The sequence below is a fragment of the Osmerus mordax genome, chromosome 24, assembly GCF_038355195.1.
Source record: "Osmerus mordax isolate fOsmMor3 chromosome 24, fOsmMor3.pri, whole genome shotgun sequence".
In the NCBI taxonomy this organism is placed as follows: Eukaryota; Metazoa; Chordata; class Actinopteri; order Osmeriformes; family Osmeridae; genus Osmerus; species Osmerus mordax.
Genome location: NC_090073.1, coordinates 6,777,049 through 6,800,424, shown reverse-complemented (window position 1 = coordinate 6,800,424; position 23,376 = coordinate 6,777,049). Strand labels below are relative to the sequence as shown.

The following is a 23,376-nucleotide window of genomic DNA, read 5'->3' as shown; positions in this document are numbered from 1 at the left end:
TGAGGCATTGCTTTCCCCGACATGAAAGTAGATAAGCTGCTTTTCTAATTAAATAGTATCGGTGTTGGTATTGGTAATACTGGCCCTGTATTAACTTGGTATCGGATCTATACCAAATGTTGCAGTATAGCACATCCCTAGTCTGACGCCCTGTTTAATGACACGGATTGATATAGATCGATCATCAATTGGAGTTTTGGAGTCTTCTCTATTCGATTGCCAGTCTAAGCCATAATACAACACAATTTTAGAAACAGAATTGATTTGCAGAAATGTGTACTGCAAATGCTCTAACACTGAGCTCTTCTCACAAGTCACAACATTCATTACAAAATCTTTCTTTTGAAAGCTTTCCCAACTATTGAAATTGTGTGAGTGTATCTACCACATCAGTGTCTTGGGATCCTTTGATCTAGCCCATTATGTTATGAGGTGGATAATTTCCTGATCCCTTATTACAGTCAGTGTTGAAATTTGTGGACTACTAATCTAGTCTTATTCCTAACATAAACAAAAAGACAGACAATAACATATTTCCAGGCATGATTTATTGAAAACACACCAAATGTACACTCTACAAATCAGTATTTTTCTGTTATTTTCACACGCGTAATACTTGCCTCTGGGCATTAGTAAAATTAACATAATACATTCTGTCACTGTGGCATCGCTTCTGCGCTACGAAAGCATTAACAACTTACTTTGCTAGGAATTCAAACCATTTTGAGTGTCTCTATCTTTTAAAGTTTATAATACAATGTAATACAAGGCATAACCCCACCAACAGTCTAGACTACACTGAGGACAGAGTGAGTGGATGTTTGACGGTGGGTCATGAGAGGAAAAGGAAGGACACCGTAAAGGGAAGGGTAGGAACCTTTTCGTGGAGGACAATGTCAAGAATGGTAAAATGGACTGCATTTATATAGCACTTTTCTACCTTAGCGGCACTCAAAGCGCTTTACAATGTTTGCCTCTCATTCACCCATTCATACTCGCACACCGACGGCAGCGAGCTACCATGCAAGGCGCCGGCCTGCTCATCGGGAGCAACTTGGGGTTCATAGTTTTGCTCAAGGATACTTCAGCACATGACCTAGGAGGAGTCGGGGATCGAACCGCCAACCTTGCGATTAACAGACAACCCTCTCTACCCCCTGAGCCACAGCCGCCCCAAAAGAAAGAAGGGATGTAGAGGAGATAGGATGGAGAGGAGACGAGAGACAACAGGAGGGATACCGTTATATAAAACACACTTTGTTATTTATTCTACCATGGAAAAGGTTAAGGCACATGATAGTTACAAACACATTTGCTACTGAGTATTACAGTTACTTTATTTTGAAGGTCTTGAACCAGTGATATCTACACGGGTACGTCTTGCTTCCGTTTTCCGTCCATCTTTTCATGTGGCTTTTCACAGAACAATTAGACATGTTGTTTTGTAAATGTACAAGAAGGAGTACATCCATAAAACAAGCCCCCTTCACTCAGCTCTTGCTCTTTTACAAAGATTCAACACCAGGTCCTTTGGTTGTGATACTGCAAATTGCAGCCAGGAACAGACAGTCTTATGCACATGTATGGTTCTTTGTTGCAAGGGTTAAATTGGCCAATGAAAGCACACACTTCAGAGGACAATTACAGGACGGAATGCTGGGGCCTATAACAATATTATTCTCTGAAAATCAAAGTTCATACATGTAGGTTTATTCTTTATTTCAAATCACAATTTGTAAACACTGTGTAAAATATGCAAGCTTTATAAAGTCACGTCACGAAGAAAATCAGACTTTAACGCAGGCACATGCCATTTCGCCTACTGGAGCTGATGTATGAGTGAAGCTGTCAGGGAGGCCCCCTTCCTTTCCCCCGTCAGACCCTTATAGGGGTGGAGGAAATGGGTGGGGTGGGAGTATTGGGTGGGGGTTGGGGGTTGGGGGGGAGAGCATAGGGGGTCGGGGGGGGGGGCTGTCCACTTGGACCTAGACCTTTAAAACTACAAACACATCTTTTAAACTTGGGTGAAGTTAAGTTTCCCTCTCCTAGTCCCTTTTCAGACAGTGGCAACTACACAGTGTCAGTTTACTGCCTCTCAACTGTCACTATATGAGCATTTGAATTCAAGAATCAAACTTATATTGTATTGTTTGAACTGTACAAATTTAGCCTTGAACCGTAAATAAGTAAACTGTCTCTTTGCTCTCTCTGTAAATGTGAATGAACTCAATATCCAATTACACCACAAAAATAAACTGGCACTTCGAAAGAACAAGGATATAAACATCTGTACATCTTTTTCATGCTCGCTTCAAATATTTCTGAAAGATGCATTAGCAAAAGCAAAGCACATTTTAGGCTGTCAGCAACAGCACGCATCTGCGGTGGAAAGGAAGGGAATCGTAACACTGCCTTCAATCTGCTGTTGATCCCTGTCGTTTGCATCCCTCCTTCCGTTCATTTGTGACCTTTTGTTGATTTGAACCCATCCTGTGTTCTCTCTCTCTCTCTCTCTCTCTCTCTCTCTCTCTCTCTCTCTCTCTCTCTCTCTCTCTCTCTCTCTCTCTCTCTATCTGTCTCTCTGTCTCTCTCCCTCTCTAATCTCATATAACACCAGATCATCGGTTCAATGTGTATTTATCATCTTTAGAAAGAAAGCTGAAGATATTTTTTTAACTCTTGACAGTACAAAATATAAATAGGTGATCATCAGCATGACTCTACAGATTTGATACACACTTCAGTTATGTGGTTATTTCTGTTTACAAAGACCGCAATTTTTTTTTATCAAACGAATGTGCTTTGCAAACAACCCGTTATGAATACACAACTAGTTTGTACATTGTATTTCTTTTTTTCTTATTTTTTTCCTCTTTATGAACCTAATATACATTTGTATAAAACCAACAAAAATATAAAATGCTTTTTATCTAGCCTTTACCACGTAACCCATTGACTTTCTCTAAGAGCATCATTTATAAACAACATGTCTTATATCCTTTTGACCTTTAATACATATCCATGAAAAACAGCAACCAACAGGAACACTCACATATCTTCATCAAACAGGATCCACCTTGGAATATCTACTCGGTTAATATCTCTTCTTAATGGTTTTCTTTTCTTTGTTCAACCTTGCTTGGAAATGTGTTGTGACCAACCACACTGTAACCACATGACCAGTACTCTCTGTACCTCTCCTGACCTCAGACACAACTTGCACGTGTCATGCTTCAGTCGCTTGGCGTATTGAAGTGGATAGCACCCAACGAGAAACCGATACTTTGAACAAACACAACTTCAGTGCACTTTATGAAACACAGTGAAACATTGTATTCAAAATAGGTTCATGAGAGCAACCGTGTGTTAACAGATTTGCCCACTCTGACGGTTCAAATCTCTCTTTTTTTCCTGTCTTTCTCGCTCCAGTCTCCTTGTTCTTTCCCATTTCCTACACTCAAACCAAACCAACCTTCAGAAACCTTTCACCACACCAGTCCACACTCCTTCAACCCCGGTAGAAAAGAAAAAAACGATGAAAAATGATGTCGTCAACCGAAACAGAATCTCAACACGCCCAATAACAACCCAACAAACAAAAAAGAACATTGAAAAACCATCTAAGCGCATTTGGGAAAAATAAAGTTAAAATGAAATTAATTTAGTCTGTTACCCTCCCCCCATCTTCTTTCCAAAGACACATCCTTTCCCTCTCTCCATCACCTTCTGTTCTCCAGCTTAACGCACACACAGTTTCTTCCGGAACTATCTCCATTGCTTCACACCCCAGAGCTCTACGAGAGTCCATGTTGTCAGGTTACACATTATGTCCTGTGGGAATGTAGATATGATAAGTAGTACTTGAAGTAGTCCCCTTTTGTTTGTTTTTTGTTGTTTTTTGTTGTGCGAATGTCACTTTTCTTTTCATCATTTTCTTTTAGCTGAAAAGCAAGAAACGTCGGCCTGCTGGATGGTTGTGTATTTCGTTTAGCTTGTTTTTCTCTCTGCTCTTTACAAAGTCTGCTGACGAGCCGACATGTGTGATGGCAGTGGTGAGATCCTGGTCTGGGTGAGATGTCGGGACGCTGTTGGGATTAATCCTGGAACACAGTTGGGACCTTCGTTAGTAGAACTGGGACAAACGGCACACTTGCGCGATGGCGTCGCACATGGAGCTTAACATAAAGCTTTAGGATTTACGCTCCGTGACCACACAGGAACAATGCGATGATTGTACAAATACACAAACAAATGATGTATTGTCACGTGCGGTACAGTTGATTTGTCAGATGTGAGATGGAAGGTTATGAGGCTTTGATGAGCTAGTTTGTATGATAGTGGGAATGACGGCTGCAGATCGCCAGCTTGGTTAGCACAGTCAAATGAGTTACATTTCAATACCTTGATCAATAATTATTCTATAGTACTCACCTTATGTGCCACCTGATCAGGTTAAGATAAGTCAAAAATGACAGATGCACCATTTTAATGTACAGCCGCCCCCTTTTCGTTAAGCACCAAATGATCACAGTTTTGTGAGTGCAGGGCGAGGCCCCGCACGTCCCAAAGCCTACTGAGGGACCACGACTCGTGCGACTCGATCAGAGATGTCACGAGGATGAGGCGAAGATGATCACGTGACACAGATGGGAGCCGGTGGCCCCGGGCAGACCTGACAGAGCTGGAGGTGGACGATCACAGTGTGTGCTGACAGACTCGCGAGCCACGGGAGGGGATGAGTGGAGAGAAAAGGGGGAAGGAGAGATGGAAAGCTAAAGAGAAACGAGAGCGCGGGGAGGCTAACCCAGAGTAGCTAGCTTAGAGGTGTGCGTGCGTGCGTGCGTGTGCGGCCTGGCGTGTGCGTGTGTGCGGCCTGGCGTGTGCGTGTGTGCGGCCTGGCGTGTGCGTGTGTTCTCCCAGACATACATTATTTATCGGGTTGAGATTTGCTCTGCTTCGTCCCAGGGAACAGAGTGTGTGGTGAATACAGAGCAGACCAAGATAGGGAACACACTGTGATCTCTATTCCTTTTCATTAAGCCTGCATCTGTGTGTGTGTGTGTGCGGGGTCCGGACGTGCGTGTGTTTGAATATGAACCCCCCGTTCCCCCATCTCAAGTGCTTTGACGTCCACTCCCCTTTCATCATTTACAACAATTTGGCGTAAAGAGCGCCGGGGGAGTCTGGGCAGACTGCCGGCGCATTCCTATTAAACGAGAGCTTGCGGAGAAGCAGCCCTGCTATGTCCTGATGTCCTCTCGTTCTGTCGCAAGTTAAGTACTCCGGGGCGGCGGGAGGAGCCAGGGGTACGCACAGGAGCAACACGGGTGAGGAATAAACAAGACATGAGTGCGGAACAGTACAAACAAACGGAGGACTGTGATGGGGAGGGGTGGGGGGGAGGAGTGGGGGGGGGGGGAGGAGTGGGGGGGAGGGGGAGGGGAGGAGTGGGGGGGAGGGGGGACAACAGAAACACAAACCAAAACATTCCAGACCTACCATGCATGCATTTAGACCCAGGAGTCAACAGGCTGGGGTTTAACATCGTCCACCAGACTGACCGTAGGTCTGTTACTCCTTATATAGTGTGTCCTATTTGTGTCATTCTGCAGCAACGGGAGGAGGGAAGGGGTTAAAGGGCAAAACAACGAGGTCAATATAGTTGTCACACAGAGCCGAGGCAATAAAAGATTAAAAGAAGAGTGTTAGTTGTTCGTAGGTCATAAAAGAGTCATGTCGAGTAGAATAAAAACAGCAAACAATACATGCAAAGAAAAGGGGAGGGGGACAAAAGCAGTTTTCAACAGCCAGTTGCACTCTGGGTAGAAGGTCCTGTTTCAGGGGTCTTTTCGGAAATGGGGAAGCTGGTTGCTTACTGAGGATTACATCGAAACAGACAGAGGAGAGATGTGTGACCTCCTGGGAAATTGACTGTCACTTGTCCGAGCTGGATTGTGCGAGTTCTGAGTTAAGGGACTGTGTCCAAGCCGTGACTTCAGGCACCGATTACATCTGAGCTCTAATGAACACCATTCATGAGTCATAAAAGGATAGAAGCATAGAATAAGGGAGCTTCGTCAGAGGACGTCCTCTTGAAACACACGTTAGATTTTCTCCTCGAGCTAAAATGTAAGAGAGACTCTCTGCTCTGGGAGCTGAACATATAGCCGGCAGCCCAGCCCTCCCCCCCTCAGCCAGACAGAACCACCTCCTGGAGGGGACTACACGGAGATGTGTTCATTACTTTACAATCTTCAAAGCTTCAATGTAATTATCTAGCAGGGTGTCATCTTCGGACAGCTCAGTGGGGCTGCCCGTGATGAGCGGCAACAATTAGATAGAATGAAAACATCTCCTCGAGGAATCGATTAGAGCTGTTTCTCAAATGGGAAATTGGGTTTTGAGAGAGAGAAGGAGAGAAAGAGAGAGGTATTATAGAGATAAACTGTTTCTAGAATCCATAATTGCCCTTAGGACAGTTGCAGGTGAGTGTGTGTGTGTGTGTTTGTGCGTGCGTGTGTGTGACAGGTCAAGTCTACCTTTAATGGCTCCCGTTCTGTCAGGTCCACTGAACCATCTCCAGGCTTATACTTGCAGTCCTTGTCTCTCTGGTCAATGGTGGAGTAACCATCTAAAGGGGGTGGGTTGGGGGGAGGGGGGGGTCAAAGGTCAGACTGAGCCCTCACACACGGGGCTATCAGCACCCCAATTAGTCCCAGGTATCAGATGCGGTTGGCTGAAGAACGGGCGAAAGAGACAGGAAGTGCTCCGCACACCACGCCATGTGACAGGATGCTACAATCACAACCGAACACACCCTGGTGCAGAATCTCCTCAGCTAGCAGGACGGATATCAGCAAACTTGTCTCACCAAAACCTTTCATAGTTCTGTTCTGATAAATGGCCATTAATACAAAAACATCTTATGAAGAGAGGGGTCTTACAGCATCAATAAAGCAGCACCAAAACATCTGTCATGTACAGTATTCACTTTTTTTTTTGAGTGTCAAAAATCCAATTAGTGATTTCGTTTTTCCCCGCCACTAAATTCATGACAGGGGATTACCACAGTTCTACGAACTGGATTTTTTTATATTTTTGGTTAAGAATGTTCATGTAGAAATGTGGCATTCTGTTTGACAGAAGACAGCAGACAGCTTTGCTCTGTCTTAGTTTAGAGGACATGGAAACTCAGTCTTACCTGGACCAAGTTCGTCCATAGGTACCACATCACCACTGCCACATTTCTGCGTGCCTGAAAAGCATTTATCATATCGTGTTTGTACGAGGAACAGCACACACACTGTTCTGTGGTTCTCCGCCACTGCATCCCAGCCAGGAAAGCTGACAATACAAGGAAAACGCCGAGCGCACTTGATGTGGATATGGTACACATGGCTGGAGAAAATAAAGTCGAGAAAATGCTGTTGGGACTCCTGACTCCTCTGTCAATGAGATGTTTGGTCTTTGTGGGCCACCGTAGCACTTCTGTCTTTGAAAGAATCTTACTCAACAAGCGATTACAACAAACCTTTTAAAGCACACCGCGCATTTCGAAAATATCGAACATCAACTTTGGTAGAAATGGGTGGTTTTCCAAAGCACACCAGGCCAATGTCAGGAGCATGAATCACATGACCAGACACGGCAGCGTTTGGCGTGGGGAGGGAGCTGTCGTGATCGAGAGCGAGTGAGAGCGCACACCGAGCACAGAAGGAGGAGCACCTCGAGAACCAGAACACTAAACAGGAAGCACAGTGATCCTTCCTGGGTAGGCCCCTGGGGACCCCCAGCCTTGCCTGCCGTGCGGCACTGACCTTGGTTCTTCTCCATCAGGGGCAGGGTGGTGTCGTCGTAGCCCGGCTTGCCGTTCTTGGCTGCTTTGGGGACCGCAGCAGCTGTGGGCTAATGTGGGGAGGAAAGTAGGGAGTCAGATGGCTGAGCGGTGAGGGAGTCGGGCTAGTAATCTGAAGGTTGCCAGTTCGATTCCTGGCTGTGTCAATTGATGTTGTGTCCTTGGGCAAGGCACTTCACCCTACTTGCTTCGGGGGGGTGTCCCTGTACTTACTGTAAGTCTCTCTGGATAAGAGCGTCTGCTAAATGACTAAATGTAAATGTAAAGTAGGAGTACACCATAAAAGGTTTGAGTGAGAAGGATCAACGACACGACACGGTTTATGAAGTACAAGCTGACGCCTGACTAAGGAAAGATTGTAAATGAAGGTTAGGGGAATTTAGAGAGACATGTTTGAGGGTTTAGGTTGATGATAGGCACTGGCCCTACCTGGAAGTGACTCTTGTTCCAGCCGTCCTTGGTCAGGGCGTTCCGGAGGTCCTTGTAACTCCACACTGTCTGGAGCACGTGCGATGCTGCCTTCGTCTCCCGTGGTGATTGGCTGAAGGAAAGAAGGAAGGAAGGAAGGGAGGTGGAAAATAACCAAGGAAGAATGACGTAAGGGTAAAAGGTAGAAAGGAGGAAAGGGGGAAGAAAGGAATAAAAGAAGCAAGGAGGGGAGGCAGGGAGGAAGAAGGTGAGGAAAGGAGCAAAATAAGAACCACAAGTAATGGAGACTGGGGAACGAGAGCCACCAGCATAGCTAGTGGGGTCCTAACACAATTAATCTGACATACTAAGCCATCTATTCCCAGGCGGAGCTCAAAGGGATAGCCTTTAACACGTACTTTGAGAGCTGCACACTTCCTTTCATTAGCTTCTCCCGAGTTGCAGTGTTAATTAATTTATGGGGGGTTTAGCACTTCAAAGTCAATCTCAGTCTGCATCTGAAGGGTCGAGGAACACACATCTACTTGGTATTAAATAAAGCAGGCTTGTTCAGACCCACGGGAAGCCAGTCTTATAGGACCAGTGGTTTTGGGCCAGCTTTCAAAACAGATCCTGTATCATTTCCCTGGGTGGTTTTGAACCTCCTCTGCACCGATGTTTTGAATGTCAATAAATAATTCCACAAAATCGTTGACTGAACTTCTGCCTGTGCAATACAGTGTAACCGTGAGCAACAGCCGTGCGCTTGGCCTCAAAGAGTCAAGACAGCCTTCGGTTGACAGCCCCATGACACTACAGAGAGGCTGAGATTGACATATATTACTGCAGTGTAGTCAGGCACTAGCTGGCTGGTAATCATAGTCTTTCAGTGACACATCTGAACCTCCACCATGAAATATAATTTCATGCTAATAGACATTCAAGGTCAAGCTAATAAAATGGCTTTGTGATGAGTAGAGGCTTTAGGCTGGCACACATGCAGGTAAGCATCCACACACTGCTAATGGCATCCCTTTCCATCAATGAACTCGGTTAAGGAACAACTATAAGACTTGAAAATGTATTTGAATCAATTGAATAAATGTATGGCTTTAATATGAAACAACTGAACTCAATGGTCTGTATGTGACAAGATGACACATTTCAGTGGTGCACCACAATAGTCAAAGCTACAGTAAAGCAATTTTATGGGTACAATTTGTACGTCGCTCTGGATGAAAAGCTGCTAAATAATTCAAGTTTAAAGGCAAACGCATGCAGAACTCTGACAAGTTACGCTGCGTCCCCCCCACCCTCCCCCTCCCCCTCCCCTCCCTCTGCCCCCCCCCCCCCTCCCTTTCATCCTCTACCTGGTCCTGTTGATGGCCACCAGCTTCTCGATGGCCTGGGCCTGGATGAGCGAGCGGGCGTTCTCCGAGCTGTCGGTCACGATCTCGTGGATGGTGTTGAGGATGGCCACCACGGTGTCCTCCTCCAGGTTCTTGGCAGGTCTCTGCTGCCCGCTGGGCAGGTTGCTGACCAGGTCCCTCATGGCATAGCTTCCTGCCAGGGCAGAGCAGGGCATCGGGAACAGGTTAGAAGGGACAACCATCTCATCACCAGTCACAACTGTGTGTCTGTCCGTGTAGCAGTGATTTTGTGAGTGTGTGTGAGTTGGAGTGAGCGTGCGTGTCTGTGTGTAGGTGCGTGCGTGTCTGTGTCGTACCGATTAGGTCTTTGTTGCGTCGGTCGATGGAGAGGTTGCGCAGAGCGATGGCAACGGCGCGGACCACCTTGTCGGAGTCAGAGCGCAGCAGCTCCACCAGGATGGGCAGGCCCTTCTCCTTACGCACCGTAGCACGGATGTAGTTGGACCACTGTGGGGAGAGAAACCCCAGACATCTCAGTAAACAAATGAACAATAACAATAAACATAGCTGCAAGCCGCAAAGGCGGATTGCTCCTAAAAATGGCTAAATATTGTAAAATTCACACGTTTGAGGGTTAGACCTAACTGCCGACAAACGAACCATAAAAGCACATTTCACAAATAAATGGCTAGTGTCCAGAAGGCTGACATTTTGTCCAGGTATAATATCAATATCATACAGGCAGGATTTCAACTTCCAATCTCTTGATCGGCAGTTAAATGCTGTTCAACTGGGATATATCCATCCCCTAAAATAAACACACTTTCTCCAAAAAGGCTGGTCCTCATCTCCCTTCTGAGGTACTACATTTACATTTACATTTACATTTAGTCATTTAGCAGACGCTCTTATCCAGAGCGACTTACAGTAAGTACAGGGACATTCCCCCGAGGCAAGTAGGGTGAAGTGCCTTGCCCAAGGACACAACGTCAGTTGGCATGACCGGGAATCGAACTGGCAACCTTCGGATTACTAGTCCGACTCCCTCACCGCTCAGCCACCTGACTCCCTACTACGTGGATGAATATTCATTAGATATTAATACAGTATGTGCTGCTCACATGCCATAGTATAGTAAATAAACTGTTGACAAGAGATGGCACAGCAGGGTTTTGAACCGTCATGTGATGCAATTTGCTACGACTTAAAACATCAGTGAGTTATCCCTCTCGTTCTGCCGTTGCAGAAATCTTGAAACATGAAAGAGTTTTGTTGCCGAGCAGTTTCAATACCCCCTGAGATGTCATTAAAGAGATGAGGAGATACCATAACCACGCCACATGGGGGCGGTAGCAAGTCTTAAATAAAACGACTCTGCCTAAAAATTAAAAAAAGAACTAGGGGAAGACAGGATAAAGAGGACTGAAGGTAAAAAGGGCAGAAATATTCTCATAGGGAGCAGGGACCAGTTATGTTCGTCTTGCAGAGGCGGCGGTCTGATGTGTGTTAGCAGCTCCACCCACCCAAGCCCCCCAAGCCCCCCAAGCCCTAGTGTGCGTCCTAGAATTCCGATCAAGGTGGGCTCAAACCACCATGGCAGAAAAAGAGGGTTTCTCTCAAACATGGCAACCACCACAAAGATATTCCACTGAAAAATAGTAGGCATTGGAGATAAGAGTGAGTGATAGGATTCTCAGGGTTCTGTGTATACACTTAGAAAGGGAAAAGGTTTCAAAGAATATAAGCCTGTGATGGGGGTGTTTTTATTTGTGAATGTCCCATCTGCTGAACAGGAAGGTGGGAAAGAGGGTGGTGGCAGTAGTGGTGATGACGACAACTATGTTTTCACTCTGATACTTGAGTGATAAAACTGAACCAAAACACCAGACACCAGGAGCATGAATTAGAGCTCTGCATGTCTGGACAACAGAGGAATATGATTGGCACTTCCTTCTGGGGACTCAAATGGATCATTTCCTCACATGTAAGTATATGTGTGTGTGTTTGTGTGTGTGTGTGTGTCCTCACGGTCCATTGTCCAGCGCTGAGGTTCTGCAAGGCCCCTGCTGCAGCTTCCAGAGTGTTGTAGTTCTGACTCTCCGTCAGCAGAGACAAGTACAGCCTCACCACCTCAGGCTGGTACAACAGCTCAAAGCCTGCAGAGGAGACAGGGAGGGGAGATAGGGGGGGGGGGGGGAGGGGAGGGATAGAGAGAGAGGGAGAGAGAAAGGACGGAGAGAGGGAGGGAGGGGGAGAGGCGGTGGAGTTAGACACACACAGCGTAGAAAAACTGCCGATCGACCACCAGAGCCGATTAGGTAATTTTACTCAAAGGGAAGTGTAATTCCTCCCATCATTCAATCTCTCATACACTGAAAAATACCTACATTCTCCCTGTGACTATCCTAATGTCACACATTCTGCGGCTACTAAGGTGCTGTCAGGCCTGCCTACATAGTCTGTCTCCTCAGACTAACCCTAACCCACATCCAGCCTGGTACTGCTATACTCAGACCGACCACCTGAAAATAGCAGAAACTTCTAGAAGTTTTCAGTCACATACCACATGTATGTAGGTGTATTTTAGTGGCAGAGCATCTGGCAGCAGATTAAGAGGTTGTCGGTTCAACCCCCATGTTACCTTGGATAAAAGTGTCTGCTAATAATGTTTGTTATGTAGCAGAGACAACAAGATTCTGAAGAAACATTTAACCTCTCCACATCTTAATGAGATTTATTGTATTTATTTTGGGTCCCGTGTTAGATTCCTCACTGTTTTCATTGGGAGGGTCAGGGAAACACAGAGATCTCCCCCCCCCCCCCCCCCCCTACAGGAAGTAGGGGGAGGTTTTATCTCCCTGTCCGTTTAACACATTGCAGCAGTCAATTACATTATCAGCTATCAGATAACAGAGAGAGGAAGAGGGGAGGGGGGGGGCAGAAAGAGGATGGGGAGAAAGAACAAGAGGGAGAAAGAGAGAGAAAATGTGCGAGAGACTGACAGAGAGAGCGTGAGAGAGAGGGAGAAACGGATAAAAGGAGAATGACACAAAGACAGAGAGAAAGAGAGAGAGAGAGAGAGAGAGAGAGAGAGAGAGAGAGAGAGAGAGAGAGAGAGAGAGAGAGAGAGAGAGAGATGGACAGAGTATTGAATCATCTTCACCCTCCAAGGTCGTCACAGACTGTGTTCTACATCTCTGGGGAGTATGGCTTCTCTCTCACTCACAGTTCAGTGCAAACCCCACTCAGAAGAACCTTACTGTCCAGCGCTCCCATCCCTCTGACAGGAAACCTAATGATGCACAATGTTCTATAAAGTTTTATAAAACTGGCTGCAGACAAAGTTTGAAAAGACAGCTTCCTAGGTCTGGAAAGAGCACATTTGAAGCTTAAAATATTTCTTCATATCCACTGGGGTCAAAGTATAGAAAATATCCCACAGTCCTTTCCATGTTATCTGAGGCATTCAATTCCAGAGTTTTATTTGAAAGCCCTGTATTATGCAGAAAATAACATTTACTCTGTGACTTGTGTGATTGATGGTTGGTTGGTGGGCCCTGAAATGAAAACTGATGGCATTCTTTAGCAATAAAATACTTTTTTTCTTGTTTGTACCACCTAGTGTGTGATTATGATACTCTATATAACTAGCTGAATGTCTGAAATGGTTTCTTAAGGGTCCTATTATTCCACAGTAATAAGAGAGTTCAGGGGGAAATAATTAAATGCTAGTTCTGGGCTGAAAGGGTAACAGGCACTAACAGTCAATGTTGGGTTAGTGGTTAGGAAATTAGTATGTCTAATGCCTGGTCATGTTCAAGGTTTTCCTTGATAACGGGAATTAGGCCAAGGTATGTGTATGTGTGTGTGCGTGTGTGTACATGTATATTGTATGAGAGAGGAGACATTATGAGTCACTGCAAGAGCAGTCTGAAGTGCTGGTGCAGCTTGGTATAGAGACGGTAAACATACAAGGTTGCTCTGAGAGAGCAGCAGGTCTGTACAAAGTCATCCAGCTAAAGACCAGGTACACAGTCAGCACGCTGTATTAGAAAACATCCATCTTTGAAATCCATTGACACTGACTTCCTCGCAGAATTAAATAAACAATTTCGTATTATCAGCCATGTTCAAATCTTGGTGGGCGAGTCTACATCCAATCCAAGGATTAGCGGCCAGAAATCCAACATTTCCCTCCCCTTCTTGCAATTCCTGGGGCTTGGACTCACTTCCAGTGCGACAGAGTTAAGAAATCACCATTCCTAAGCCAAGGACTTAGATAAAAGAATAGTGTGGCTGAGTGGACCTCCTAGGAGAGGGATGAAGAGAGGGATGAAGAGAGGGATGAAGAGAGAGAGAGATTCACTGGGACCTGCAACTCATTCCTCGAGGCCTCGATGGCTCCCCTCGTTCTCAGTCACTGTGAAACTCTCCTTCCAGTCACCTCACTCTTTCTCTCACTTCCTCACTCTTTCTCTCACTTCCTCACTCTTTCTCTCACTCTCCGCCCCCTTTCCTCAATGTCTAGCGTGAGGGTTTATAGCAGGCGTGGGCCTCACACGCACATACCGTAGACACACACGTGCTCATGCACACACACACACATACTGTATAATCATGCTCATGCACACACATTTACAGTCCCACACACACTAGTGAGAGGAGGAGTGTTAAGTCGAGAATGCCTCTGTCGTCTGTCTACTGTGTCAACAGTGTTGTGGTAATCAGTGCTAGCATGGGGTTAGCGTGCTAGCCGCCAGGTAGACAGGAGGGAATTGGGATTCACGAGGAGTTCCCTCCAATCCATGTCATGTGACCTCTCTGAGGCGAGGGGGTTGCGAGCTGCACGGCTACTGCCACTCTCTGCAGACATCTGCTGCATGCATAGATGACAAACCGCCTCGGACGCTAACATGCACAGCCACGCACACACGCTAACGCAGCTCTACACGAAACCTCAGCCATACGAACACAGAGCCTGACAGACATACACAAGCTAACAGAGCGTCACATGATACGTCACATCCACAAAAACACACTGACAACACATCCTATTCAGGTACACACAAACACACGCATGCACAGTCAAACATACACCCCTGCCACTGCACACATACCCCGCATACAAAAGCACAATTCCAGAGATCATCGAACATTATAACAAGTCCCAGAGGTACAAGCTAGCATGCATGTTTTCTTTTCGTGAGTGATGGACGAGCAGATATCAGCTGGGGCCTCGCCTCACACACACACACACACACACACACAAACACTCATACCTTTGAACACATGCGTGAACACACGCACACACCCACCGCAGTCCCGCACTGAGGGACACACTTAATCAGCATACTGGAAACCCTGAGATGCCTTCTTCTTCTCTCCTCTAAACGAGGTGATAGGGGAGGAGCTTGGGAGTTATTTATCAAAGCAATGTTCGCCGGCGACAAAATCCAGCCTTGGCAGCTCAATTAGTGAGCCGGAGAGAACAGAAGGCTTACTCGCGGCCCTGGGAAGTAGGCTAGAACAAAGTAAAGTTGCGGTGATTGAGTGATGCGCCGTGCAGAGCGAGTGGCTCATCAATCCACTATTAGATTAATTGGGTTCAAGTGGCTTCGCTATTGGCTGCAATTAAAGAGAAGGTGTGCCGGCCTCGACAAGTGACGAGACCGTAATAGATGCAGTGACGCCGGCTGTGAGTGCATCAACGCGCACGCACGGTCCCAGAGTGTCCACGCGCTCCCTGCAGTCCCTCACACACACACAAATACACACACACGCACGCATACACACACCCTTCACGCCATCCCTCTTCAGGCAGAGAGTGGTGGTCGTCATCATAACCATGTACAGTAGGAGGCCTAGCTTCAGTTTCCCCCTCCTCTCAACCCACTCCTGCTCCCCACACACGAGTGAAGGTGCCACTTAAAACGCCATCATCAAGCACGAGGGGAGAGCGACGGGAGAGCATAGCACTCCATGCAATCGATATGCACATACAGATTGCACTGGGAGAGGTGGAGAGAGAGAGGGAGAGAATGGAGGGAGGGAGCGAAAGAGAGAGATTGGAAGATGGAAAGAAACAGAGAGAGAGAGAGAGACAGAGAATCACCACCTCAGGCTGATACAACAGCTTGAGGCCTGAAGGGAGGGAGAGCGGGGGGGGGAGGGAAGGGGGGAGAGCGGGGGGGGGGGGGGGGTGAGAGCGGGGGGGGGGGAGCGGGAGGGCAGGGAGCATATTTCCCTGTCCAACACAAACTCGATAAACCGAAAAAGGAGCCTCACAAGTCCACCCGTAAATATTTCCCGATCTAAAACATAACCACGGTGTTGAACTCGGCGAGACCCAAAGCTCTGTTTACATCTTTGACTTTCCCCTGTGCTCGTCGCGTCTAATGAATACTCATGCAGCAAGCGGACACGCTCAGACATAACATCGTTAACGGCTGCCTTTGTGGAACACAGACCCCCTCCGTGCGACAGAAACACTGGGAAAGCACAGTTGGGTGCTCAGCTCGGTGGAAAAGCGCGAAAAAAAAAAAAAAAAGAAGAAAAAAAAAAAGAGAAAGCTCTCTGAGGAGAAACCGGTCTTCCTCAGTTCAGTCCGTTCAAGCTTGACACGGGCCTCTAAAGAAGATGAGAGGAAGTCTGAATGAAGCCTCCCACCCCCCCTTCCCTCCCTCTTTTCCGCTCCCTTAGCCCTGTCACCTAGCCACAGCATGTCCAGCCCGAGCTTTGGAACCTTCCAACCACGGCCCCTCCATTCAGAGAAGTTCAGAGAGAGTGCAGCAGTTGACCTCTTAAAATCAGTCCCATTTTCATCCTGTCTCGACAAAGTGTTTTGTTTGGAGATGGGAGGGTGGAGAGACAGGTCTTCATGGTCTGGCACCTCGTCAGAAAGCCGAGGCCGGCATGTGTCATCATGGCCAAATGACAGTTGGTGGCCCTGTGTTGGAAGGTGACACCAACTGACAGAAGGTTAATTTGCTTTTGGGGTGCGCAACTCCTCGGACAGCTAACCATTGAGGACAGAAAAAAAGATGGCGGATGGAGTGGGAGAAGCAGTTGGGCTTGGCACCGTTTCTGTGTTGACCTTGCCTCTCCATCACGACACAGGCACTTCCTTCACCTGCTGAGATGTTGGGCCTGCGATCAACAGGAAGGCCCTGTCAAAGAAAAGCAGACAGATACATGAAACGGTTCCTCCGGCCTCCCTATTCCACCAGTATGCCAGACTCCCGACACCCTACTTCCTGTGTAGCCCGGCCAATTAGGCCCTTCCGTGGCGCCGCGTGGCGGTGAGGCTTTCAGAAGGGGCGCTCGCGAGGGGGGAGGACTGTCACCGGTTACCCCGGGATACCTGCCTCGTCTCTATAGCACCCAGCTGCGAGAGTGGCGCACACACACTTCCACACCTTGTCTTTTCCGAGTCCACAGGAGGTTTCTGTGTGTGTCACCTCGGCCCCCCCTCTCCCTGGTTGAAATAGACAGCAGCTCTGGAGGGAGGACAGTTATGGCCGCTGGCTACAGTCATAGAGAGCTGGGCTTCCACTTCTGCCGTCAGGTTTAGTCAGTCATCCAACTCACTGCAAAACTCACCACAACAGACCCAACCAGACCAGGCCTAGCCAGACTATGCCAGGCCAGGCCAGGCCAGAGTAGACCAGACCACAGCTGACCTAGCAGGATCAGACCAGGCCAGACAGTGAGATATCTGTGCCTGCAGGAAACAGACATGTGATTATGGAGGAAATAGATAAAGACCAAATACACAGACCTGCTTAGGGGCTTCATTTTCCTCATCTCCCTCCAACGACCTCTCTCTGTCCTCTCCATCCATCTAGCCCTCCCTGTAACCTCTCTGTCTCTCTGTCTCTCTGTCTCTCTGTCTCTCTGTCTCTCTGTCTCTCTCTCTCTCTCTCTCTCTCTCTCTCTCTCTCTCTCTCTCTCTCAGCAGTAGGAGCGGGCTCTGTCGGTCAGAGCGATGCGACAGCGTGGAGGTCTGCAGCGCCCCCACCGAAGGTTACACTAAGCGGCTCAAATCCTGAAGATTCAGAGGATGGAGGGATGGGGGGGGGGGGAGGGGAGAAGGATAAGGAGAGGGAGGTAGGGGGTGAGCTGAGCTGCTCATAAACCTGCACCTGCAGACAGAAAAGAGGAGGGGGGGGGGGTGGAGAGGAGATTGGGAGGCTGAGAAGAGAGATGTACAGGAGGCTTGAGTAGGACGGCTGCAATGGAGAGAAAAAGAGGAGGGAGAGAGGAATAAGTGGGAATAGGCAAGGCAGAAATAGACAAGTAGCGAGAGTGAGAGAGATAGAGAGAGAGAGCGAGAGAGAAAGAGCAGAACGTCCACTGCATTGGAGATATTAATTATGATGGCGTTGCCACGGCAACCCTGTCCATCGCCCGGAGACGGATCGGTTTGTCGGAGGTCCGTCAGCGCGTCTGCGACCCGTTCAAAGCAGGACCACAGACACAGCATTGACGAGCGGAAACTGAAGACGAGGAGATTCAACCCCCAAAACTCACAATTCAGCCAAACCGGCACCTCAGGAGAACGTCTGAAATGAGGTTCAGCATGAAGCCTGCTGCTCATCATGGAGACAGGCAGTTGTGGCCCTCTCTCCCTCAGACAGCAAGGCCAGTGTGCACACTGCTGCACCTTGACGGATGCTTGGGTTAGGGTTAGCTAACAGCTAGCTACCCGGTGTCTGGCTGGTGTCTGGCTGGTGTCTGGCTGGTCTCTGGCTGGTCTCTGGCTGGTCTCTGGCTGGTTTCTGCCTGGTTTCTGCCTGCTACAGTACCTGGCTGGTGTCTGGATGGTGTCTGGCTGGTGTCTGGCTGGTGTCTGGCTGGTGTCTGGCTGGTTTCTGCCTGGTTTCTGCCTGCTACAGTACCTGGCTGGTGTCTGGATGGTGTCTGGCTGCTACCTGGCTAGCCGAAGGCGTTTACAGGCTCATCACATACCCACGCACAGACCCTGGGAACTCCAGCATGCACAAACACACGTACAAGCCAGCGAGGGAAAAGCTCTTATTGAGTTTGTGGAGTGTAGAGGGGTTGACGTGAGGGGAAGAGGGGGAGTGGGAGCTGGGGCTGGGGAAGGGATCAAACTTCATATTAGCTGTCTGCATGGCCACCACAGCAAGTCACCTCGCTCCGGCAAATGAATAAAAACATTGAAGACAGCTGGGAAGCGATGCAGGGGCTTCTGGGAAACACGACAAGGAGGAAATTGCCATTCGGGACACACGAGGAGGCAGAATCTGACAGGGATTCAAGAGGGAAGCTAAAGGCGTTTTACCTTGTAGAGTGAGGGAGGGGGAGGCAGAGAGGGAGAGAGAGGGTGGGAAAGGATGGGGGTTCGATACGAAGGAGAAACAAAAAGAGAAATCGTCACAGCGAAGTAGGTTGGAGACGGAAAGGACACCGGTCAGGGTGCCATTACGACCGATGATGCGTGTATCGCGTGTGTCGTGCATGCGTGTCGCGTGCTTGTCATGTGCGTGTAGTGTGTGTGTGTTGGGGAGGGTGCGTCAGTTGAGTCTGGAAGGCAATCTTACCAGTTGGGACCAGACCAGATAATCCTGAAGACTGCTGGCCTGGCCCATTCTGGTTGGGGGGGGACACACACATAGATGTGAGGCTGGGGCAGGAGGCATGGGGCAGGGGGCTGGGACTGGGGCCAAGGCTGGGGGAGGGGCCGAGGTTGGGGATGGAAGTGAGGGACCAGGGAGAGGGGAAGGAGAGGGAGAGGGGAAGGGAAGGGAGAGATGAATCTAATCTGTGTCTGATTCTGGGAGCCTGGAGTGCACAGCTCTGTCTGGGATTGAGTTTGATGGTGGAGGGATGTCCTCTGTGCTTGTCTGGGACCATCTCTCACTCAGCACTCCTCCCTCGATCCCTCAATTACCCCCCTCCCTCACCTCCCCCCCCCCCCATGACACCCCCACACGCTTCAGCATGATAGATCTTACTCAGCTCTCACCTTCTGAGTCCTCTTTGTCTTTCTCTCTCTCCTTTTTTCCTCTCTTTCTCTCTCTCTCTCTCTCTCTTTCTTTGTCTGTGTGTTTGTGTCATTTGAGGGGCCACCCCATCTAGTCATATGCCCTTATGAAAGATGTGCGTGTGTGCTTGTCTACATCGACTACACCAGATGTGTGAAGCACCGTCTTTGCATCAGGCTACAAAACGGCCAAACGGACAAGCGGAGGAACAGAGAACACAGCCTGCCAGACAGACTAGCCACTATGGCTGACTGTATTGACCGTAGAGTAGACAGTTGGCTGGCAGCCACAGCTAAAGACTGTGTCCAGAAGTGGCTGTGCTTGAGGACACCGACCCTTCCTTATGTTCAAAAGGTCCCGTTCACAAGCACCCAGAGATCACAACCACAAATACATCTTCTCCATTCTTTTGTTTACTAAAAACATAAAACAGATAAATCCATGGGGGCTTTATAATTTTTTTTTCAAAACCTCTGTTGTTGATCTTCCAGACAGAATGCGCCATTAATCTGATTTTAATTATATTAAAACGCCTCTTGCAGAAAGAGAAACTTCCTCTCCTGGCAGAGACGAGGGGCCAAACAAAAGGCACCAACGGGAGGATAAATCTGCTCAGTGTTCTACCTCCCTGGGTAGAATTCTCCCTTTGTAATTATCACTTCAACCACTCCGCTTTGAGGATGCTGAGAGGGGTGGGGGGGGGAGGGGGGAGGGGAACTCGCTAAATCATCCATGGAGTGTTAATACTGTATGCTACTGTGTTTCTCTCTCCGGAGTCGCTAGGTGGAAAATCTCCTGCTTCACATTAGGGCCGCTGCTACAGAGAAACAGGAAGTGCTCGCGCGGGTGTGAAAACCACAGAGGAAGTCCGCGGGACAGTGAGCTGGCCGGCCGTCAGGCTCTTCCCGCTGCCGACGCCCCGTTCCTACCCTACGACCACAGCAGCGGGACAGCAGCGCTCGCCGTGGACGCGGGGTGTTTCCCCCGCAGAGACGAGGAGGAGGACGAGACGCAGCTGCCGGCTGGAGCCTCCAGACCTCAGAGACCTCGGTTACCAGCAACACGCACGGTGGTCCCTCGTTAATGAACAGCTTTTGTTTTTTTAACGCTCCCTTCCTTTCCCGCGTCCTTAACGGCACCGTCCGGATTGGTCAAAACGGGTGGCGGGGGACATTTCTCAGGGTTTCAAATGTCAGCAATTTGTCGAATTTTTCATTTTCCGTTTTTTTACGGCAGGCATGGTGGGATTGTGACTGGCGTGTGACCGCTGGCTGGCTGGCTGGTGCGGAGCTTCGGGCGCACGGGCATCTCGATGGGTGGCTTCCCCAACAGCTGGCCTCACACAGCAGAATTAATTTATAATCTGGTCCCTGTCTGGGCCGGGGAGTCGCCAGTCACACACACACACAGACAGGCCCACATACACACATACAGGCCCACACACACCAATACACAGGCTCACAAACACACAGAGACAGACATACAGGCAAGCACACATACAGATAGACATACAGGCACACGCACACACACACACACAAACACTAATTCTAGTCTCACACATGCAGCTGACTCAAACGAATGGTTCGTTATCAAGCTCAGCGGAAGTCTGGTAACGACCCATTCGTTCGGTGTGTTGGAAGAGGGAAACATCTCCGACATGCAGGACAGGGGGCTGAGAAAGGCTGTCGCAGAGCATCGCTTCAGTTCCAACAAGATAAGAGTCTCCGAACGAGGCTGCAGAGGGCCAGGAAGTTCTTCCAGTGTACAAGAAGGAGCCCAAGCTAGGGAGAGACTCGTTTCCTCCAGTGCTGGCCGGCGTGTCGATGCAGTCTGGCGAACATGGCTCCCTCTGCCCCCTCGGCCCTGTTCACTAGACTGCATCGGCACGCTGGCCATCACTGTGGGAAAACGCGAGTCTCTCCCCAGCTCCGGCTAGCCGATTGTGGCCGCTTGTGGCGTAGTGCCGGTGGCGTGTGAGACATGAGTCGGACATACGTGTGGAGTCTGCCGGGCGAGAGAGCCAGAGAGGAGGGGTTGAGGAAAGGCGCCCTGCAAGTCGGTGTCGTCGGGCAGAACGGGGAAACATCACGGGCGTGTCAAATTTGACAGGAAGACGAGGAGGAGGGGAAGGAGGGCCAGAGGGATGTGTGTGTGCGTGATGGTCATGAGCAACTCAGTCCCTCTGGGAGCGCTGGGGCAGGGATTTCGTGAGAGTCCAGCTTCTGCAGCCAGGAGGTAGCAGTTCGCTATCAGAGTGTCACATTCCTCAGTCGAGCAACAGTTCTGAACAGAGAAGCCTCAGGACGCGTTAGGTCTAGACCGGGATGGAGAGTCCTGCTTGCTGACAATCGTGTCATACATTATTCACCGAGTTCTATTTTCACAGGGGTTGGATCAGTCCAGAACGTTCTCTCCCATCTGAATAATAACGCCACTCCACTTCACTCGATTGCCAGCATGAACCCTGAGAGTGAGGCGGTGAGTTAAGACGAGGACGACGGAATCCGTTGGCTACCGTGCAAGGAAAGTAGGCAGAGCACTTTGGAGTCGCCAGGTTTGGTTCTCTCTTTCTCTCTACCTCTCCCTCTCACTCTACCACTTTCTGTCTCTCTCTCTACCCCTCCCTCTCTCTCTCTACCCCTCTCTCTCCCCTCTCGCTCTCTCACACTCTTTCTCTCTCTCTACCCCTCCCTTTCTCTCTCTACCCCTCTCTCTCTCTCTAACCCTCCCTTTCTCTCTCTACCCCTCTCTTTCTCTCTCTACCCCTCTCACTCTCTCTACCCCTCCCTTTCTCTCTATACCCCTCCCTCTCTCTCTCTACCACTCTCTCTACCACTCTCTCTCACACACACACAGAAACCCCACAGAGACTTTCCGAAGCAAAAGGCTCAGTCGCACGGAGAGCCTGATAAATGTGGCCCAGATGAGCTGTGACACCTTGGAGGCCAATGATCCCCAAACTTCATTTCACCATTCATCTCTTCCTGCCTGGCCCCCTGTACAGCAACACTGAGGAATCCTGTCTGGGTGTAGAAGACGACTACGAGATAACTCTGGTCGGATGCCATCATCGGGGAAGAGCCAGTACACACAAGAAACATTCTTTGCTGTTTGATGATGTTAATGATGTTAGACCTCCTTCGAATTTCAATTTAAACAAAACCTAAAAGGCTTAAGGCGTCATGGAGTTTTGTGTTGGCTTGGAGGGAGATACCCGAACTATAGTAGTCCTGGAAGGGAACACCAGAGAGAAACTAGCAAGCGGACTGACAAGGACGATGCACTGCTTAAGACATGAGAGGTTGAGATGTCTCCTTTCTGGCCTCTACGATAACCAACCGTGCCAATCAACTGTGGAACACATTACACAAGTGGAGCTGACTAAGGCATTCATCAACGTCTTCGCTCGAATGTCAAGTCGCTGGCACGAGAGCTGACGCATGGGAAACAAGGTCCTGTACAGTAGACCGGTAGAGAGTTTCCATCAATCCCTGAATTGTAACTCATATATATACATATACTGTCACACACACACACTGTATAAGGGAGTCAGTTGGCTGAGCGGTGAGGGAGTCGGGCTAGTAATCCGAAGGTTGCCAGTTCGATTCCCGGTCATGCCAACTGACACTTCACCCTACTTGCCTCGGGGGAATGTCCCTGTACTTACTGTAAGTCGCTCTGGATAAGAGCGTCTGTTAAATTACTAAATGTAAATGTATAACCATAGTCACCGTCA

General features: G+C 48.7%; 1 protein-coding gene across 1 annotated transcript in view; it reads right to left on the bottom strand.

The window, feature by feature from the left end:
- Positions 1-2,557: 2,557 nt before the first annotated feature.
- Positions 2,558-23,376, bottom strand: part of arvcfb (ARVCF delta catenin family member b) — a gene marked incomplete at its 5' end in the record, with an annotated part of 49,034 nt that continues 28,215 nt past the window's right edge. The window contains 9 exon segments of the mRNA XM_067227737.1: positions 2,558-4,100; positions 5,500-5,606; positions 6,540-6,631; positions 7,202-7,255; positions 7,818-7,905; positions 8,285-8,396; positions 9,634-9,826; positions 9,990-10,140; positions 11,662-11,789. Of these exon segments, the coding sequence (XP_067083838.1) occupies positions 5,511-5,606; positions 6,540-6,631; positions 7,202-7,255; positions 7,818-7,905; positions 8,285-8,396; positions 9,634-9,826; positions 9,990-10,140; positions 11,662-11,789 (914 nt within the window).